Source organism: Schistocerca americana, chromosome 2 (assembly GCF_021461395.2).
Source record: "Schistocerca americana isolate TAMUIC-IGC-003095 chromosome 2, iqSchAmer2.1, whole genome shotgun sequence".
Classification (NCBI taxonomy): Eukaryota; Metazoa; Arthropoda; class Insecta; order Orthoptera; family Acrididae; genus Schistocerca; species Schistocerca americana.
This window is the reverse complement of record NC_060120.1, coordinates 1,073,038-1,091,215: the sequence shown is the minus strand read 5'-3', so window position 1 is coordinate 1,091,215 and position 18,178 is coordinate 1,073,038. Positions and strand designations below refer to the sequence as shown.

General features: G+C 44.0%; 1 protein-coding gene across 2 annotated transcripts in view; it reads right to left on the bottom strand.

Moving 5' to 3' along the window:
- Positions 1-17,920, bottom strand: part of LOC124594884 (cytochrome P450 9e2-like) — a 111,942-nt gene extending 94,022 nt beyond the window's left edge. For both annotated transcript variants that reach the window (XM_047133356.1, XM_047133357.1), the window contains exon 1: positions 17,862-17,920. In XM_047133356.1, coding sequence (XP_046989312.1) covers positions 17,862-17,864 — 3 coding nt within the window. In that variant the 5' untranslated portion in view covers positions 17,865-17,920. The remainder of the gene's footprint in view (positions 1-17,861) is intronic.
- Positions 17,921-18,178: the final 258 nt, after the last annotated feature.

Below are 18,178 nucleotides of genomic sequence, written 5' to 3'. Positions count from 1 at the left end.
GCTGATGCCATGAACATTCATAGCCGATTTATTAGCTCACTGGGATCATTATAATATGTGTACTGCGGGAGTCGATTGCTCACTATTTTATGCTGAATGTAAATACCATCACTGTTCCTATTTTTTTCACAATCCAATATGGGTTTTATTATAGATTTGTATTTCACATTGCTTCAGCTTTTCAGATTCTTGTGCAGAACAGCCAAACGCTCTATTTCACGATACATTTCCAGATCTTTTGGTGAATAATTTACAGTTTCTGTGCGTGTTAGGAAAATAAGGTTCAGTAGACCAAATGTTCTTTGACATTTCGCATCCCCTATCCATATTGTTTTAAAATTTAATGTTATAGGCTGCATGGCCAACTTGTATTGTTTTTCACTGACATCAAATGTTTTATCTATCCTAGTGTCGCTGTGATGGTTAATGAAATTGGCCGTAGAGTGATTGTCGTCGTTGTGGGATTTCGGTGAGAGTTCATTAGGGATTCAGTAATGGGTTTAAAGGTTTCTCACAGTTTCTGCTCCCGCTTCAAATGCTCTAATCTCAGCAACCGTAACTTCTCTCGAATGGCCTTCATGCTTAATCGATATGTGGTTGTATACTAACCGAACATCTGTGCAGTGTGAGGTTTTATATATCTGCTCTTCTTCTTCTTCTTATGCTGCTCCCGCTTCTCCGTGACAGCTTTTTTCCCTTCAATTAAGTCGCCTACTTTCTTTTAGATTGCATTAACCCGATGATTCAATGTACTGCTCAGTCTCAGAAGGGTATGGCAATACATCTCTAGTTCCTTGTGTTCAACTTCAACTTTATGTTGAATAGTATGAATTTTCGTGTCCATGTATGAGCGCATGTTTTGTTTGTGCACATCCATCCTATCATATTGAGCTCCCAGCATGCATGCGAATTTATCCATGGTGATGGGTATACTGACGTACTGACCCGTTCCACAGTCATATATATAGCAACTCTTGGAAGTTCGATCTATATCTGCCATCATTCAACTTTCTTATTTTACCAATAATGAGAAACCCATACTGTGTGTGATTTCAGCAATTTGTACGTAACTTTACAAATCATTGAACGACATATTGGCTCCTAAGTGAGCCCGGTAAATTCGTTTTAAATCACAAATTGACCTGTTTGAATGCTATAATTAGGTTTGCATTATCCCTCTGCAGGTGTTTCGGGATTCTGGAATATGTCTGACAGATAAATACATCAACAGCCATTTGGCGACCAAAACAGAAATATCGTCGAATTTGGTCCTGGGTTTTCCACAGTAACATCATCAAATATTAACACTGGGTATGTGTATGTCACGCCATGTACACCCTACAATATCCCCTGTAATAGTTGGTATTTGGTCTGAAAAGCGTTTCTGCAAATACACATGCATGCTCAAAGTGGACTCCATCCGGATGTGTTAGCAGTGACATGAGAACATCTGTCTTGCCACAGTTTAATGGACCTACAATTACTGTACATAGTCGTATGTAGTCAGGTAGCAGTATGCCATTCTTCTTCTGGTCTTCTTGCACGCCGAAACAGCTCCAGTCCCTTACAACAAAGTCTTCATGCTTCACCCACCCTGCCATGATACCTACTACTGCAGATACTGACATGGAACGGGTTTTGATTGAAAATGATGAACATTATGCCCTGCCATGGTACCGACAACACCAAGTACTGACGTGCAATGGGCTTTCATGGAGAATTTAGTTAAATATCATAATTTTCTGCTGTTGCATGTCTGCAGTGGAAATATTGGTAGCAACAGCTTTAGTGGTAACAAATAAAACACATACAAGGTTACACACATTTTTATTCAGTAATTATGCATGGGATGCACTACATCAACAGGTTCTTTCTTTATCTTAACACCAGTACAGAATATAGAAAATAAAGCCTTCTTGTAAGCACAGAATTCAACATGTAGTTCTCTCAAACTTATTAGGTGTACATTGGTTTCCCTTTACACCATACTGAGACACTGCTCGACGTTGTCTACGGGCACACTGTTTCTGTGGAGATACTCTGCAATACCCCTACACACAGCTTTAACACAAGGCAACCATCTGTTTAGTCATTCCGACAATATGAATTTCATCATCTGTAGACTGAATAAGCTGTGATGGAGTGCTGTAGATAAATGGATGTGCCAACCAATTTCACATGGAGTGTAGAGTCATTGTACACTGTTGTAATGGATAGAGTTAGAGCAGCACAGTAAATGTCCAAAGGAAGATGGCTCGGATGGTACTCGGTGGTCAACTGCTGCTTGATGGTGGCTTTTCCATGACACAGTTCATCCCATTCCACATCCATAAATCGCACTTTAACACTTTTAGCTGCATTCTTGATCTCTGTCACAACACACCAGGCTCTATCTGTAGATGCTTCTATGCCAATGTGTAAATGCTTCGAGCCGCCAGCGGTTAAATTATACACAGAAGTGAGCAGTAGTGTGCACATAGCTTAAGCGGTATCCTCTCATCCACTACATCCTCACTTTGTCCACGCCGTATCAAGGAATATTCTGTGATGACGCCCATGGTCCAGTACAAACCTGTGTCACGATAATTGGGACCCACAGTGCACTTCTGTGAGTCAGGAGCTGGCTGGGTGTCTTCAGCTGATAATAACAGCTCATTGTCCTGCTCCAGCAAGGTGACCAGGGGGGCAACAGGATTCGAGGACGCAGGCACTGCTGTCGGTCCAGCCAGGCTGGGGCACATAGCTGCTGCAGACCCTGACAGGCTGGGGGCGTTGCATCCACTGATGAGTGAAGGAGGAAAACTGTTACATGCGATAATAGCAGCACAAAAATTTCATCTCCCTCACACGACGGTAAGCACAGTCATTAAGGCAGGAGTACTTCCGCGACTTCTTCCTGTTCTGCTTGTGCTGCTGCTGCTGGGCAGCACTGGACATTCCAGTATGGCGTTTCATGCTGACTGCAACTGAGGCCGCAGGCCTGCTGGGCCTGCCTTATATCGTCGATATGATCAGACCCTGCATTCCTAGGGGCTACTGCCAATTTCAAGCACCTCTAATGGTATAAGTGTGTTGTCGGTGCACTTGGGCTTTCCTTCCAGAAGTGCAATAGCGCCGTCATTTTGAATCTCCCGCCAATTACCGTGTGGGCGGTCGGATAGTTCAGCACAGCCTTGGGGCCCATTTCTGAAATTCTCGCCTAAATTCTAAATTTCTGCCAAAATTCGAAAGTAGGGTAGGTGGGGAACGGAGAGGGGATGAGGAGGGAGTGGGGACCCACATGCCAGCTGAGGAAAACCCAGGATGTTATCTAGGGTTGGGTGAGTGTGGGGGGGGGGGGGGGGTAATTAATAGATCAATTTAATCATTTTGCGTATCAATTTGATATCAAAAGTGTCCTTGGAAACCACTTACCCTATTACTTTCAAATACCTGGTGAAATTTGAGGAGACAGGAATCTTGACAAGAAAGGAAAAACTGTGTCCTTGTAATATTGCATCAGTTGAAGTTAGATGGCAGGAATGGTCACATCAGGTGAACAGAAATCGATGACACCAGTGAATATACATGACACCTGTGCTAATGCACTGAGAGTTGGATAACACCATTCAGTTTGCATTGGGGCCTTGATGACAATAATGTAGTGACCTAACTGGCTATGTAATTAATATACATGGTGACTGTAATTAAAGTTAAACTTTCAAACTGCTGTAGAAATAGCACCACTGGTCAGAATGACGTCGAATTGCAACAGAATATTGTCAAAGAAGGTAGAAAACGTATGGCAGAAGAAAAATACATAGTTACAAAATGTAGCAATAGATGGCGCTGTTAGCATCATGATTTAATAGTGGTCGACTACCAGTGACAAATGAATCATACATCAATGCCTAAGGTGTACGTGTCACATTAAACAAACTGTATTACTCAGTGTGCATGGGTTTACAGGAATGATACTGTTAGTTACCTAAGTCCATCCACCACAGCAAGGCCGTATCACATTGGATGGGAAAAATAGTGTTTTAATTTTCCTAAGGCCAAAAACAGCATAAAAAGCCTCAATCAGAACGCCCTGCCTATCAATTTTCTGCATCTGGTCGTTTCCTTCCCCCCACGCCGTCCATCCTATGTTACCCTCCATGACACCAACTCCTGTATCTATTATCCCATTGCTGGCATCCCCCGGGCTCTGTCCTCTCCCCTCTCCTCTATCTCCTGTACACTGCTGATATGTCCAAGCCAACCTCTTCTGTCCACCTCCTCCATTATGCTGATGACACCGCATTCCAGGCTCTCTGCACTACACTTCAACAGTTGCAACGCACCCTCCAAACCCACCTTGACCAGTTCAACACTAACACTTGGTGTAACCAGTGGTTCCTTCATTTGAACCTCTCCAAATCCCTCATCCATCCTATCCTATGGTATGCCAGCATTTCCTGGATCTCTGCCTCCCCCCCCCGCTTTTATAAGGCCCTCCAAATCCTAGAACGCCATTGCTCCTCCTTGCCTTCTGTATCCGCTTCCCCCACATGAATCCTGTATGACCTCATCCCCTTCCCCCACCTCCTGCTTTTCCTCCAACATCTCCGCATCCTTTACACTGTCTGCAGGCTTGATCCCCCCACCCCCTGGTTTCCTCCTTCCTCTCCACCCCCACTTGTTGCCGCACCTCTATCACTGTATCCCTCCCTCTCTCCACCTCCACAGCCTCCATCTCCTTCATCAGGGAAATTTCCAGAACCTCCCCCTCCCAGATGTTGAACTTCTCCATGATCTCTACTCTTCCTTCCAACTGTAACCTGGCCCTCTCCAGGGCCCCCCTTCCCTCTCCTCCTCCCAGAGTGGATTTCCCTGCACCCCCTCCTCAGATGTTTTCCTCTCCTGTCCCTTCCCTCCCCAGCCCTCCTTCGGCGCGATCCCACCTCATCCCCCTTTCTCTTCCCTCCTCCTCACCTCCACTTCCCTTTTCCCTTGTCCCCCCATCCTTGTAGATGCTGCCAGGTTTTTATTCGTTATCAGTGTGCTGCGTTAGTGTTGTGTTATACAGTGTGATCTAGTGACATGGTTTTAATTGTGTGCTCGACCTGTTTATTGCCCATTACTGTTCCGTGCTACACCATCCATCACGTGGCTGTTTTAATCTTTCTGCAACATTTTATGCTCTGGCTGTACTTTGCCTGGTGCCTTTTAATCTAGTCTGTGTTTTTTGTGTAAAATACTTTTTTAGATTTATATCTCTGTTTTACAGTCACCGCTTGTTATGCTTTCTTTTCTTATGTTCCGCCTTTCTTGTTTCTATTTTCCGCCGTGTTTTCTTCTTTACATTGTTTTATATGTCTTCCTGTCTATTTATGTCTCTTGGCTGAAGAGCAGCGCTTATGCTGCTGCCAGCCTGCCCCTGATGGGGAATGGAAATTACAATAAAGGAAAAGAAATCAATCAAAATGAAATCGGGATATTAATTTACGAGCGACTGGAGCAAAATATGTTCAATATGCTGTCCACCGTTTCCTGCAACAAGTTGAAATTCAAAAACAGCATCTTCAGAATGCGTTGTGCTATGAGTGCCTTCAGTGCAACTAAGTTTACTATCAGAACACTAAACACAACATCTTTCAGATAGCCCCACAGTCAAAAGTCACACGGATTAAGATCAGGTGGTTGGGACGGCCAGGCTGTAGGGAAATGGTGGCTGTAATTCCAGCATTTCTGAAATGGCACTTCAGCAGCCACTTAACTGGGTTTGCAGTGTGCGGAGGTGCACCATCTTGTATACAAATGATCCCATCCACAGATCCACGCTGTTGGAGAGCTGGAACGATAAGGTTGCGCAAAAGACATTCATAGCGCTTACCAATGACAGTACAGGTAACAGGACCAGAAGCACCTGTCTCTTCGAAAAAATATGGCCCTATGATAAACAATGCCATAAACCTGCAAAACACAGTGACCTTTTCAGGATGAAGTGGTACTGATTGATTTGCGTGTGTATTTTCCGTTCCCCATATTCAACAATTCTGTGTATTGACATACTCTGTCAGACTGATGTGGGCTTCGTCTGTCCACAAAATCTTCAACAGTCAGTCATTGTCCACTTCCATGAGAGCAAGAAATTCTAAAGCAAGCGTTTCTCTTGCTGTCAGGTCAACTGGAAGCAACTCGTGCACATGGGTAATTTTGAAAGGATAGCAAAGAAGGATGTTTCGTAGGATTTCAAGCACCGTGCTCTAGGGTATGTCCAACGCTTGGGCAATTGTTCGTGCACTACACGTTTGCACACCACCACTCGTCTCCTCATGCATTGTTGTGGTCACTACTTACTCTGACGTCGAATCAATTCGTTTTCTCCATCTACCAGGTTGCACACCTAAAGAAAGCGTCTTTTCGAATTTCCAAATCATTTTCTCCAGACCCAAGGCAGTCATCGGACTAACGCCCTTTTTCAACTACTTCAGTGCCCGGAAGTTCTGCAGAGCGACGCGTGCACAGTCATAATTCTTGTATTACAGCTTTATAAGCGGAGCGCGATCCTGCATAGCGACAGTCACGACGAAAGTCGCAGACGCGAAAGGAGGAAAAGCCGTGTACCCAGCGGGTTTACACCAGCTTCAATGGGCCGTGCACATGACAGGTGTTTTTACTTACGTATTCTGTCACATGCAGCGCCATCTACTGATCAATTTTCACACTATTTTTTTTTCTTCTGCCACACTTTTCCCCCCCTTCTCCGATAATTTTCAGTTGCAATTTGACGTCATTCTGACCAGTGGTGTTATTTCTACAGCGCTTTGAAAGTTAAACTTTAATTATAATCACCCTGTATTTTACAAAAGTGCGGCTGTTCGTGTTCCTTATTTCTACAAGTCTACGACCATCCGCAGTCCCACGCCTGCTTCAATGCTGGATTCTCTAAAACTGAATTTGGGGCACGTCGGGCCACACGCCCGACCTGCCTCGCTGTCTTCTTGTACGTAAGGACCCCGGCTACCCCTGTGTGATAATTCCAACAAAGTCAACGTCTAGAGCACATCCAACGCTATTTTTAGGGAAGCAGATTGTGTCCTGCATTGATTTTGAACAGCTAAGGTTAACGCAATGGCTATTTTTATTTTTTATTTTAACTATTGCCTCCGTAAATAAGAGATTGCCCTCGTCCTAAAGCTGCTGGCTGTGGTTTAATTGCTGAAACGGACCGTTCAACTGCTCCAGAACCCAATGGTAGGCCTATACTGTCAGTAACAACACCTGTTAAGTTAAACATCAGATCACCTGATCAGCCGTGCTTCCCAACTCCTCTCAGGCCATTTGAGTAAATACGCCCACGGAAAATGATAGCAAACAAGCGAAACAGAACTTCAGCAATATTTTCAGACGCTCCAGCGAAAGATGCGTTGCAATACGGACAACAAGTGTCCACTGACAGAAAAGAAAACCTATTTTCTAAAAGACGTTGGCGTAGTCACCCTCAATTACATAGAAAAAACTCCTCAAATAAAGCGCAGAAACGAAATAGGCTTTTCTAAGAAGCTTGTCCAAGATGCAGAAGATGTAGAAGAGGACACACTGTGTCTTACGTGTCTTAAACCATTTTCTAACAATAATCCAGGCGATGAAAGGATTCAGTGTGCAAGCTGTAGGCGGGGGCACAACTGCCAGTCTTAAAACTGACGTGAAAGCATTTTTTTTTTTTTTTTTTTGTATCTTCGAAATGTGAAGATCTCATCGGGCGTTCAGACACAGAATGATAAATAGTCTGGACTTACATTTCTGTCAAACTGGTAATATAACAACGATCACACGATGTATTATAGTAGTTTTTGTGATAAAGCTGTAAGCATTTGCGTTAAAATGAACTGTGACTATTGAAGTCGATATATTTTCAATTAAATAACCAATGTCGTAACCAAATTAAATAATAAAATCACAACTGTTGGGCCACCTTGCCCTGTGTAGGTGGGGTAGATTGGGCCACGTGGTACTTCTGTGCTAATGTTCTTTTTATGAATATACAAGCAGTGAGAAGTCTTAATTACTTAGGTGTAAATGTGCTGAAGCAATGTACCAATGTTTCGACACAAAAAAGATTGTGGAAATGCTTCAAATATAACCTGCAAAAAAATCAAGAAAGAAGTGCTCCAGCGTGTCCCTGTCTCCCCTACAGTGAGTTGTCCGCCGAACTGGCATACACTACAGCGACATCATTCAAACATTCGGCCGCAATAGCGAGACAAAAAACGATGAAATTCTGTTTTACAAACTTCACAGCCACTTGCGGCAAAGAAACTGAATTTAGCTATACTCCTGAAGAATTTGTTAATGTTATTACCATACTAAACTCCGCCTGCGGTCACTTGCCTCGCAACTGCCACTGCCGGTCCCAAGCCCGGATAAAGGAGGAGGGTTCGGCATTGGGCTAACAACCTAGTCCTGTAAATAACTCTTTGTTACGAAACACAAACTTTCCGCGGACGGGGATGGATACAATGGAATACGAAAACTGCAAAGGAAAAACGGTATACGGTTTAGAAATTTTGATTTTGGATCTTGGAATGTTCGGAGCCTGTATTGACCAGGAACAATCCAGACTATGGTCTCAGAAATTAACCGATATGAACTGGACCTGGTGGCGGTACAAGAGACAAGATGGCTAGGAGAAGGGACTCACAAAGAGGATGGATACGCCGTGTTCTACGGCGGATGTGTAGGTAAACACGAATTCGGCGATGGTTTTGTAATACACAACAAATCAGCAAATTCGGTGAAGGAATTCAAAGCTCTTAACGAGAGAATATCCTACATAGTACTTGGAAACGAGGTGTCAGACATCATGTTCATCAATGTTCGTGCCCCAACTGAGGATAAAACAGATGAGGAAAAGGAAGAGTTCTATGACCAACTAGAACAAACCAATTGCGAGCACACCAACTAGAAATATCAGGGTATTGCTGGGAGATTTTAATGGAAAAGTAGGAAAAGAAGAATTCTACATACCTACTATAGGAAGGCACAACTTGCATGATGAGACCAATGAGAATGGTCAGAGGATGGTCAACTTAGGTATCTCAAAGAACCTGAGAGTAAGTTCGACTTACTTCAAGCACAAGAGAATACGTAAGGGAACGTGGTGTTCACCGGATGGAAGAACCACCAACCAGATAGTTCACATCTTGGTGGACCAGCGCTACAGCCACAGAGTCAGGGACGTGAGGTCGTGTAGAAGAGACGGCTGTGCGTCAGACCACTTCCTCACTGTGTGCAGGCTTAAACTCATGTTCACCTACATGCATAAGAAGAAGGGGACGCTAGAACCTGCTCTGAATGGTTAGAAACTACAAGAAAGTGCCATTAAAGAACAATATGCTATAGAAATCAAAAACCGTTTCGAGGTCCTAGAGACCCTAGAACCGAGAGAGAATGTGGAGGAAAGACGGAAAGAAATAAAGTCCACGGTAGTCAGTGTAGCGGAGGATATATTGGGAAGAAAGAAGATAATGAAGAAGAGGAAACGGTTCGACGAGACGTGGCAGGAAGCTACAGAGATGAGAACGAAGATGAGAGAGAAGTGGCCAGCTGACGGGGAACATTTTGTAAACATCAGAAGGGAGACAAAGCGAACCCTAAGGGCAGAGAAGAGAATATATCTGACCAGTTTGCTAGAACAAGATGAGGCAGAGAGCCAAGACAAGACCTCAAGGCAATTCTTCCATACAAAAAAGTCGGAAACGTAGATTTCAGAGGCCAGCTTTTTTCATTAGAGATAAGAAAGGCAACTTGATAAATGACAACGAAAGAATTGTAGAAAGATGGAAAGAATACTTCTCAGAACTGTTTAATCACCCGGATGAGATATTACCGGCAAACACTACGGAGGAAAGGAAAGATGAAGAAGAATTGGAAGTTAGTGAAGAAGACGTGAAGATCGCAATTAAAGGACTCAGAAACAACAAAGCCCCAGGGGAGGACAGAATAACATCAGAATTAATCAAGGAGGTGAGAGCTTACACTTAGAGATATATAAACTGATCCAGTTGAAATGCGAGAAGGTTCAAATGGCTCTGAGCACTTTGGGACTCAACTGCTGAGGTCATTAGTCCCCTAGGACTTAGAACTAGTTAAACCTAACTAACCTAAGGACACCACAAACAACCGTGCCCGAGGCAGGATTCGAACCTGCGACCGTAGCGGCCTTGCGGTTCCAGACTGCAGCGCCTTTAACCGCACGGCCACTTCGGCCGGCAATGCGAGAAGGAGACACTGCCAGAAGAATGGAAATTATCTATAATGCGCCCAATATGCAAGAAGGGAAGCAAAATGGAATGCGGAAACTACAGAGGAATTAGCTTGTTGAATGTAACGTATAAGTTGCTGTCCATCATTATCCTCAGAAAATTGCAACCATTCATAGAGAACAACATGTAAGAGTACCAAGCTGGCTTTCGAACAAATCGATCGACAATAGCTCACATTTTCACACGAAGACAAATGTTTGAAAAACACTGGGAATATGATAAAGATACCTACAGCCTGTTCCTCGATTTTCAACGTGTATATGACAGCATCCACACAAATAGCCTATACAATGCAATACGTGACTTCAGAATTGTGGTGTCACCGCCAGACACCACACTTGCTAGGTGGTAGCCTTTAAATCGGCCGCGGTCCGTTAGTATACGTCGGACCCGCTTGTCGCCACTATCAGTGATTGCAGACCGAGCGCCGCCACACGGCAGGTCTAGAGAGACTTCCTAGCACTCGCCCAGTTGTACAGCCGACTTTGCTAGCGATGGTTGACTGACAAATTACGCTCTCATTTGCCGAGACGACAGTTGGCATAGCCTTCAGCTACGTCATTTGCAACGACCTAGCAAAGCGCCCTTACCAGTTACTATTGATGCTGTAAAACAGGTACCGTCAAGAGCGATGTTCACCATTGATGGATTAAAGTTAAGTATTCCAGCAGCTACGTACGTTTTTTGTTAGTCTCATTTCCTTGACCTGTTCCAGACCTCACGCCAGCCTGCGTGAGCTAAAACGCGTGCCTTTCGGCTTCCTCTCATAGTGGGTTGGCTGTCTTGCCAATCCACAACAAGAATCCATGAGAAGCTAGTGAGAATGGTGCAAGCGTGTATGGAAGGGCCAAAGGCAGCAGTACGTTTCCGAGGAGCCACATCAGAAACATTCGAGATTCAGACAGGCTTCAGACAAGGGGATGTTCTCTCGTGTGTTCTGTTCATGTCATGTTAGAGAAAGTAATAAGAGTGTAGGCAACAGGAGTGGGCTGGTGCAGAGATGGACGGCAACTTCAATTGTCTTGCATATGCAAATGACATAGTACTACTAAGTGAATCAAAGCACGAGTTGAAAGGAATGTACCAGAAATGGACAATTATGCACAGAAGGTAGGGCTCAAAGTGGATCAAGACAAAACAGAGGCCATGCAATTAGGAAGAAGACAAGAGCAGGACGAATTTATTGAGATTGGTGGCAAGAGGTTCAAGAGAGTACACCAGTTCAAATACTTGGGATGTTGGTTTACAACGGACGACAACATAAAAATGGACATCAAGGACAGAATAACAGTGGGAATGAAATGCATGCATTCCCTCAGAGAGACGCTCGGCTCTAAATCAATTTCAGCTAACACTAAGACGAAAATCCAAAACACAATGATGTGCCCAGCAGTAATGTACGGTTCAGAAACATGGAGCATGACTAAGCGAGAAAAGGGAAAACTATTAATATTGGAAAGAAGTGTAATGATGAAGATATGCGAACCAGTTTTAGATAACGGAGAATGGGGGAGGAAGAAAAACGAGGAAATCTACCTTCTAATGCGACAACCAACAATCCTACAGAAGGTAAAGAGCAAAAGAGCACAATGGGTGGGCCATGTAGCCCATATGCCAGCTGGAAGACAGGCGAAGATGGCACTAGAGGGAAAACCAAACACCAAACGCCCCAATGGACGACCAAGGCAGCGCTGGATGGACGAACTGGAAAAGCCCTGGGAACTGAAGACACCTCGAGGATCCGGGCAGTTTGTGGAAGCAGCGTGTGGTCTGCACGGCCTGTGATCGCTGGATATCTATCTGTAATAGTTATTTCCGAAAGAAAAATCGAAAACTAAAATTAAAAATGTAACTTTTGACAAATTAGTATTAAAAGAACCACATTGGCTAAAGATTTTTGTTGTGTGCTGACTGAACCAGGGCCAGCTCAGAGCTCAAGCGAGACAACGCAAAACTTACGCAGGGTGTATCGTAAATATCAGCGAAACCAAACCATTTTCATCCTCACCAGATTTAGATTTATTTGTAAAGGTCTAAACAAGTGCCCAAGTAACGGAAACTAATGTATGAAGGAGGGAAAGGGGAGGGGTTGTCAAATGATATGGCGCTCTTTTCGTCTGCAGCCGTTAGCATTCTGCAGTTGAAAGCTGGCAGCGCCGCCGCGAGCTGTCAGGGATCTACTTACACTGTCCCAGATATAACAGGGTGATTCAAGAAGATATTCAAATATTTTAATGTGTTATTCTACAAGTGAAACTAAAGAATAACGTTCATATAAACATAGATCCGCAAATGTTTAGTTATGGCTGATAAAAGGTTTTGCCTGGAAGTTAGAAACTTCGCTAATATGAAGCCATTGCAATACTCTACGAGGTTAAAGGAAAACACGATTTCCATTTAATTTGGTATTTCTGGTCTGATGAATCTGATAAAACATGTTCCAGACGTGTATCTCCAGTAGTTTTCCAGAACCTCCAGACAAGCAAAGATTATTATACAAATAAATTTGTTTACTTTGCATTAGGAATGTAGAAACGTTTATGTCATTGTTGGCAACCGTTAGTTGTTTCAGTCGTTTCCTAACCTTGAAATGAATTAGTTTTCTGTATGTTTCAGTGAAAGAACATAATAACAACTGTGTATTTAATTAAAATCACATAGTAACTGGTGTAGTTTGTAGATTATTTATGAAATAGGGATGCCTTTCAAAATTACATTCTCTACAACTTCTGTTGAAAACTTTGTGCAATTGCCTGGAAGTTAAGAAACAAATTGGTCGCAGTAGGCCTACTTAATAAATTAAAAATTTTACGATATTACTTATATGCTTCGCTGAGTGTTCTGCAAAACTACTGCAGATATACGTCTGGGACATGTTTTATTATATTCACCAGATCAATAACAACAAAATAATCGGAAAGCGTGCTTTACTTTAACCTCCTACAGTTTTGTGATGGCTTCATATCAGCGAAGTTGCTAAATTTCAGGCAAAATCTTTTAGTAGACGTAACTCCGTAACTACACTTTTGCGGACCTATTTTTATATAACTTATTTCTTTAGTTTTACTTGTAGAATAACATATTAAAATATTTGCATATCTTCGTGAATCATCCTGTAGTACACTACCTTTTTTCCTCTCCTCGCTTTCAGAATCAAGCAGATATGGTCTCATTTTCTGTAAAACCGTCAACGCCTGTCTGCTAATAACACGACTGTCAGCTGTCTTCTTAATTTATGTTCACAGAACACAAAAAAATTATATTTGGAACATTGTATCAATATTTCACAATTTCGCAGTAGTTAGGAAAAATTAAGTCAATGTAGACGTGTTGGAAATTTTGTGATTCGTGCACATACTCCACATCAACCTAAAAAGGAAGTTACAGATAAACTAGACGTATTATTTATGTACGATTATTTAGTTATCTTCTGTTGGCTTTCAATCGGCGAATCAGCGCTCGCTCCGCAGTGACAAGACTAGATTAGATTAGTGCTTGTCCATAGATCATGAATACTACATATCGTAATGATGTGGAACGTGTCACGATAATAAAAGGTGTCTATACAAGATATTACATTACACAAAATACTACATGACACTCAATATTTTTAATTTTTTTTGTGGGGGTTGGAAAATTACCCACTTATTATATCCAAAAATTCATCTAATGAGTAGAAGGGGTTGCCATTAGGAAATTCTTATAGTTTCCTTTCAAATGCTACGTGGCTATCTGTCAGACTTCTGATGCTATTAGGTAAGTGACCAAAGGCTTTTGTGACAGCATAATTTACCCCCTTCTGAGCCAAAGTTAGATTTAAGCTTGAGTGGTGAAGATCGTCCTTTTTCCTAGCCTAGTTGCCATGTACACAGCTATTACTTTTGAATTTGTTCGGATTGTTAACAACAAATTTCATAAATGAATATATATAAATTGAGGCGACAATGAAGATCTCTAGCTCTTTAAATAAGTGTCTGCAGGATGATCTTGGATGAGCTCCAGCAATTATTCTGATTACACGCTTTTGTGCAATGAACGCTCTTTTACTCAATGATGAGTTACCCCTGAATATGATGCCATGCGAAAGCAGAGAATGAAAATAGGCGTGGTAAGCTAATTTACTCAGATGTATATCGCCAAAATTTGCAATGACCTTAATAGCATAAGTAGCTGAACTCAAACGTTTCAGCAGATCCTCAGTGTGTTTTTCCAGTTCAACCCCTCATCAATGCATACACCTAAAAATTTTGAATATTCTACCTTAGCTACCGATTTCTGATCGAAGTCTATATTTATTAATGGTGTCATTCCATTTATTGTGTGGAACTGTATATACTGTGTTTTGTCAAACTTTAATGAGAGCCCATTTGCAGAGAACCACCTATTGATTTTTGGAAAACATCATTTACAATTTCACCAGTTAATTCTTGACTGTTGGGTGTGATAGCCATACTTGTATCATCATCAAAAGGTACCAGCTTTGCATCTTCATGAATATAGAATGGCAAGTCATTAATATACACTCCTGGAAATTGAAATAAGAACACCGTGAATTCATTGTCCCAGGAAGGGGAAACTTTATTGACACATTCCTGGGGTCAGATACATCACATGATCAAACTGACAGAACCACAGGCACATAGACACAGGCAATAGAGCATGCACAATGTCGGCACTAGTACAGTGTATATCCACCTTTCGCAGCAATGCAGGCTGCTATTCTCCCATGGAGACGATCGTAGAGATGCTGGATGTAGTCCTGTGGAACGGCTTGTCATGCCATTTCCACCTGGCGCCTCAGTTGGACCAGCGTTCGTGCTGGACGTGCAGACCGCGTGAGACGACGCTTCATCCAGTCCCAAACATGCTCAATGGGGGACAGATCCGGAGATCTTGCTGGCCAGGGTAGTTGACTTACACCTTCTAGAGCACGTTGGGTGGCACGGGATACATGCGGACGTGCATTGTCCTGTTGGAACAGCAAGTTCCGTTGCCGGTCTAGGAATGGTAGAATGATGGGTTCGATGACGGTTTGGATGTACCGTGCACTATTCAGTGTCCCCTCGACGATCACCAGTGGTGTACGGCCAGTGTAGGAGATCGCTCCCCACACCATGATGCCGGGTGTTGGCCCTGTGTGCCTCGGTCGTATGCAGTCCTGATTGTGGCGTCACCTGCACGGCACCAAACACGCATACGACCATCATTGGCACCAAGGCAGAAGCGACTCTCATCGCTGAAGACGACACGTCTCCATTCGTCCCTCCATTCACGCCTGTCGCGACACCACTGGAGGTGGGCTGCACGATGTTGGGGCGTGAGCGGAAGACAGCCTAACGGTGTGCGGGACCGTAGCCCAGCTTCATGGAGACGGTTGCGAATGGTCCTCGCCGATACCCCAGGAGCAACAGTGTCCCTAATTTGCTGGGAAGTGGCGGTGCGGTCCCCTACGGCACTGCGTAGGATCCTACGGTCTTGGCGTGCATCCGTGCGTCGCTGCGGTCCGGTCCCAGGTCGACGGGCACGTGCACCTTCCGCCGACCACTGGCGACAACATCGATGTACTGTGGAGACCTCACGCCCCACGTGTTGAGCAATTCGGCGGTACGTCCACCCGGCCTCCCGCATGCCCACTATACGCCCTCGCTCAAAGTCCGTCAACTGCCATACGGTTCACGTCCACGCTGTCGCGGCATGCTACCAGTGTTAAAGACTGCGATGGAGCTCCGTATGCCACGGCAAACTGGCTGACACTGACGGCGGCGGTGCACAAATGCTGCGCAGCTAGCGCCATTCGACGGCCAACACCGCGGTTCCTGGTGTGTCCGCTGTGCCGTGCGTGTGATCATTGCTTGTACAGCCCTCTCGCAGTGTCCGGAGCAAGTATGGTGGGTCTGACACACCGGTGTCAATGTGTTCTTTTTTCCATTTCTAGGAGTGTATATTAAGAACAGGAGAGGACCTAAGACCGAACCTTGTGGCACCCCACTCTTGATTGTTCCACAGTTTGAGAAATCACCAGTTTTTTGCATATTATGTGAACTGTTTATTTCAACTTTCTGCACTCTTCCAGTTAGGTATGATTTAAACCATTTGAGCACTGTCCCATTTATACCACAGCACTTGAGCTTATCGAGAAGTATTCCATGATTTACACAATCAAAAGCCTTTGATACATCAAAAAATACCAATGGCTGACTTTTGGTTACTCAAAGCATTTAATATTTCATTAGTGAAAGTATATATATATATAGCATTTTCCGTTGAAAAACCCTTCTGGAAACCACACTGACATTTTGTTAAAACTTTATTTTTACTATGGTGTGAAGCTACTCTGGAGTACATTACTTTTTCAAGAATTTTGGATAAGGCAGTAAGAAGAGAGATTGGGCGGTAGTTGTTGACATCAGAGGTATCCCCTTCTTTATGCAGTGGTTTAACAATGGCATACTTCAGTCTATCTGGGAAAATACCCTGCCTCAGGGAGCTTCTCAGAGCTACAAGAGAGCGGAGCGTAGCCAACGTCACCCTTTCCCTTCGAGGCGTTGGCAAAGCATAGCGAGAGAACTCAAGCCCGTACAGTAGGCAGTTTCAAGTACGAACAGCTCTCACAACTTCCTCCCAGGCCGTGTGAACGGTAAAAGGAAGGAATTACAGACACTGCCTACAAGAAGGCATTTATTTAAATCAATGGGGAAAATTAAAAATTTGTGCCAGATCGGATTTCGAATCGCAGTCTCCTGCTTACTAAGGTGATATTCTGACCACTTGTCTTCTTTTTTTTTCCAAGTCTCATTTTGTTCGCTTTCGATCGTTGCATCTGCTCGGAGCGGATGTCGAAAGGCACCCATTGTAGTTCGTTGTTGATCGGTGAACTCGGTGTTTTTATTACAACGGGCAGTTAACGCTCTGACGCAACACGCTGAGCTACCGTGCCGGCCCACCAAGCTGTCCGCAGTCGGTGCAGCTGGACGGACTGCCCTAACACCCCTACCGTCAGACCCATATTGTCAACTTACACACACACACACACACACACACACACACACACACACACACACTATTGATTTAGTTACCCCTGCCAACTATCCTCATTACTCGCGGCATTTCGCCGATTCCCGTAACAGTTCGAGTCTGGTATGCACACGGACTGAAGAGATCATCGGCCGTCCTCGACCTAATTATATATCTATGGTCTCTGTTCTTTCGGACATTTCCGAAAGAACAGACACCACCGGTACGCCTCCTTTGTGTTGACTGCAGCGATTTCCGTTCCGCCAATGGCACAGTGGCTGCCATGCAGCGACGTTCCGAAACGGCGTATTGCCCTCCCTGACTGAACTGCCGCTTGGAGCGCTTACTCTTCCCATTTAGTCCAGTCGCCACAAAAACTGGAGTTCCGGAGACTTTACACTGGTGCAAATACGGAGAAGTTATTTAAGACTGCTAAGACTGTTGTTACCTGTCTGAACAAATTTCGCCATTACCCTTGTCACGCGCGTCGAATCTCACAAGACAGTACGAGTAAGCAATGTGAACGTACTATACTTTCACTAAGAGAGGACTCACCATAGCGTCTGTCGAGGGCGTCAGAACCGGCGCCTTACGAGCGTCGAGCGGCTGCTTACAAGACGTGCGCACTGAGGGCACTTGGCGGGGAAGTGGTGGGTGGGGGCAGGCCTTGGAGTCGCTGCAAGGTCATCTCGATTCTCCTCGGTGACACACAGACACAGCTCAGCACGCTCCGCATAAGAACAGAACTGGCATGTCTTCTGAGATCTACACAAATTACGCAACTTTTGCACAGCATTTAATGGCTCATGATTTTAAATTATTTGAAGGGCCAAAGTTTCAAATCAGGTAGACAAGAGATGGCGAAATTTTCT